Source organism: Perca fluviatilis, chromosome 5 (genome assembly GCF_010015445.1).
Source record: "Perca fluviatilis chromosome 5, GENO_Pfluv_1.0, whole genome shotgun sequence".
Lineage (NCBI taxonomy): Eukaryota > Metazoa > Chordata > Actinopteri > Perciformes > Percidae > Perca > Perca fluviatilis.
In genome coordinates, this window is record NC_053116.1 from 40,844,550 (window position 1) to 40,848,594 (window position 4,045).

Below are 4,045 nucleotides of genomic sequence, written 5' to 3' on the forward strand. Positions count from 1 at the left end.
TATTGGGCTTTTTCACAGGGTTGGGTTTCTGCTGAACCTTAGAATTTGTTCCCAGGGAACCGAACCCTACGTTTGCACTAGCGACGGCGCCGTTGATTACGGGAAGGTGTTTACGTAGGTGGAGCGTTCAATGCAGTAGGCTGTGAGGAAGTGGACATGGATCTGGTGAGCAGAACAAGTTGTTGTCTGGCAGAACTTTCAGTCAAAAGAAGACCATTCAAGTCCAGCTACATGTTCAATCTGCTCAATGTTGATTGGTCTGGTGGTGGCAAGGACCCTAAACTATACACAACATGGCCGCTGTTACAACATCTACGTATCAAAACATCTGAAAGAATACGAGTTGTGCACGAAGGAATCTCCAGACAGCAGCCAGAATGCAGCAACTTCAGGTACGGCAAAGGAAGGCCAGTCCCTGTTTACTTCATTCATGTGTTTACTGGGTTCATGGACTGAGGATGGGAGGAGGAGTCAGCACCATCTCAACCAGGGGTTCCAGGATTCAGCCGAAAAAAATAATAATCTGGATTCAGTGCATCCCTAACTTTAGTGAGATACATATCATAGCTGTCGCCTAGTGTTTCTCTTTTTTATTAACATGTAAAGGATGTCTATCAGTCCAGCTGTATGGTTCACAGAGGGGGACACGGTCCATCCCTGTGTGTGTGTGTGTGTGTGTGTGTGTGTGTGTGTGTGTGTGTGTGTGTGTGTGTGTGTTTGGTCTTCAGCAGTGCGTCTTTATGTTTTGTACATCTGGTGGTTTCCTCCCGCGGCGCTCGGAGGCAGCGATTGGCTGGCTCCTGATTGGACGTCAACAAATCCCATCCTCTGTCTCCTCTTCCTCTGCTCGGTCATCTACAGGAACACAGGAAGTACAGGAACACAGGAAGTACAGGAACACAGGAAGTACAGGAACACAGGAAGTACAGGAACACAGGAAGTACAGGAACACAGGATACAGTATATATAGTATGTCAAATAAAGTCATAGTATAGTATGTCCAGGTTTGCCTTGGACCAGCTCTTAGTTATGCTGCTATAGGTGTAGTGTGTGTGTGTGTGTTAGTGTGTATGTAGAGTGTGTAGTATGTGTGTATATGTGTGTATATGTGTGTGTGTGTGTATATGTGTGTATATGTGTTTGTACTGTGTGTATATATAAGTAAATATGTGTGTGTGTATGTGTACTGTGTACTGTGTACTATGTGTATATATTTAAATATGTGTGTGTATGTATGTGTGTGTGTATGTATGTGTGTGTGTGTGTGTGTATGTGTGTGTGTGTGTGTGTGTGTGTATGTGTGTGTATGTATGTGTGTGTGTGTGTGTGTATGTGTGTGTGTGTGTATGTGTGTACTGTGTACTATGTGTATATATGTAAATATGTGTGTGTGTGTGTGTGTGTGTATGTGTGTGTGTGTGTGTATGTTTGTGTGTATGTGTGTGTATGTATGTGTGTGTGTATGTGTATGTGTGTGTATTTGTATGTGTTATGTATGTGTGTGTGTGTGTGTATGTGTACTGTTTACTATGTGTATATATGTAAATATGTGTGTGTGTGTGTGTGTGTGTGTATGTGTGTGTGTGTTATTAGGTATGTGTACTATGTGTATATATGTAAATATGTTGTGTGTGTGTGTGTGTGTGTGTGTGTGTGTGTATGTGTGTGTGTATGTGTGTGTGTCTGTGTACTGTGTACTATGTGTATATATGTAAATATGTGTGTGTGTGTGTGTGTGTGTGTGTATGTATGTGTGTCTGTCTGTGTACTGTGTACTATGTGTATATATGTATGTGTGTGTGTGTGTGTGTGTGTGTGTGTGTGTGTGTGTGTGTGTGTGTGTGTGTGTGTGTGTGTGTGTGTGTGTATGTGTGTGTGTGTATGTGTGTGTGTATGTGTGTGTGTCTGTGTACTGTGTACTATGTGTATATATGTAAATATGTGTAAATGTGTGTTTGTGTGTGTGTATGTGTGTATGTATGTGTGTGTGTGTGTGTGTGTGTGTGTGTGTGTGTGTGTGTGTGTGTGTGTACTGTGTATATATGTAAATGTGTGTGTGTGTGTGTGTGTGTGTGTGTGTGTGTGTGTGTGTGTGTGTGTGTGTACTGTGTACTATGTGTATATATGTATGTGTGTGTGTGTGTGTGTGTGTGTGTTACCTGCTCTTTGAGCTCGGTCAGCTGTGTGGTCAGGGTCAGAACGACCTTCATGGTGGCGGCCAGCTTGTCCTGTAACATCCTCATCTCGTTCTGCTCTCCGTCGCTGTCCGTCACCACCAGGGACATGGCCTGCATCCGGGGGAACCAGTCCAGGTTGTTGTTCTGGAACACAGGACGGGTCCGAGTATTAGCCCCCTCCCAACAAGATAGCACGGCACAGTTGGTACCAAGGGCTCCCTTAAAGGTCCCAGTGTTTCTCAAATGGGGGTCCGTGTCCCCCTAGGGCTATAGTTGGTACCAATGTGTTCCTTAAGCCTTCTAGTTTCATATGAAACAGACAGCGATCAATTCTTGGATTTTGAATCAATACTACAGCTTTTTTTACGATCGCTATGACAATTTTTTCAATACTTTTAACAACTTTCCTAAACTCTTAATGCACCAACACACGATTTGCAAAATAGTTAATGTCATGCTCAAAATCACACATTGAAAACTAAACTCTAACACTAATTTTCAAAATACAACAATTCACTAACACAATACACAGGGCTAGATTTATCAAGCCGTTTGCGCCTGTTTCCAGGCGCTAATTGGTCGCAAAAACGGACGTAACCGATGCGGGCTATTTACAAACAGGGCGCACTTGGGTAAAATGGCAGATTGTCGCCACATGAGCGAGAAGAGACGAGTTGCGCTTTCAATATGCGTTCGTGGGAGGGTCGTGGGGAAAGTGGGAGTTCCACCCAAAAAGGTGGGAGGATAAGTGCAAAGTGCCCCTAATTATATATTCCGTGGTATTTACAAAGACTGTCAGTAAGAGCGCGCCTCTATTCTGCGCCTCTTAAAGCAGGTCTAAACCAGCCGCAGTCCAGTTTCCTCGTAGACCTTTATGCCGCTGGTGAAATGGCAACAGTAATTTGAGCAAGACGAAGACATAGGCGAGGCTGAAAATATTTTTAACACGAGAATCACACTTTGTCAGTGAACACAACATCATTTAACATTACAGATCAAGCAGACATGCAATATTAGAGTTACTGGAAGAAATCAAAGATGTAACTGAATCTCCCACTCAGCGTTCACATCCCATTCCAGCAGTTGTTAAACTCCTCGCTACATTACAGATATATCGGCATCAGGATCATTTCAAACAGTCATAGCATCAGCAGTGGGAATATGGCAGTCTGCACTCAGCCGTATCATAGCAACAGTACCGCTTTGCTACAGCGCAATCTACGGTCTAGTGGGCGGAGAAAGACGCTGATTGGCTGATGGGTGTCAGGGTTGATAAATACTACGCAAACTGTGGAAGCATAGCGTGCGCTATTACCGAACTCGCATAAACAGACGCAGCGCAAACTGCGCTAGTGTTAGTAAATCAGGCCCACTGTGTCCACCAAAACAATGCAAACATGTCTCAAAATCAAATAATTCTTCCAAAACACTAACACACATTCATTTAGTCAATCATAGCACAATATCATACAGAACACTAACAGAAACTGCATTACTTTATATGTGTCAGGTCTGCCCTTATACAACAGACAATAGTTATTGTACTGATCATAGATTGGGTTTTACACTCCAGTTTCTCTCTACATTTTGGATTTGTTGGGTTTAGTAGATGCAGGGTGCGAACTACGGGGGAATATTATTGCAAAAATATCATTCATTCATGACGGCGATTTGAAGCTAATTCCCTTCAATAAAGATAACTGTACATACTATATACTATATACTATACTATATACAATATACTATACTATATACTATATACTATACTATATACTATATACTATACTATATACAATATACTATACTATATACTATATACCGTATTTTCCGCACTATAAGGCGCACCGGATTATAAGGCGCACCTTCAA

At 42.4% G+C, this 4,045-nt stretch overlaps 1 protein-coding gene across 1 annotated transcript in view; it reads right to left on the reverse strand.

The window, feature by feature from the left end:
• Nucleotides 1-658: 658 nt before the first annotated feature.
• itpr3 (inositol 1,4,5-trisphosphate receptor, type 3) overlaps nt 659-4,045 on the reverse strand; it is a 180,267-nt gene continuing 176,880 nt past the window's right edge. Inside the window, 2 exon segments of the mRNA XM_039800493.1 lie at nt 659-855; nt 2,160-2,321. Coding sequence (XP_039656427.1) covers nt 739-855; nt 2,160-2,321 — 279 coding nt within the window. The 3' untranslated portion in view covers nt 659-738.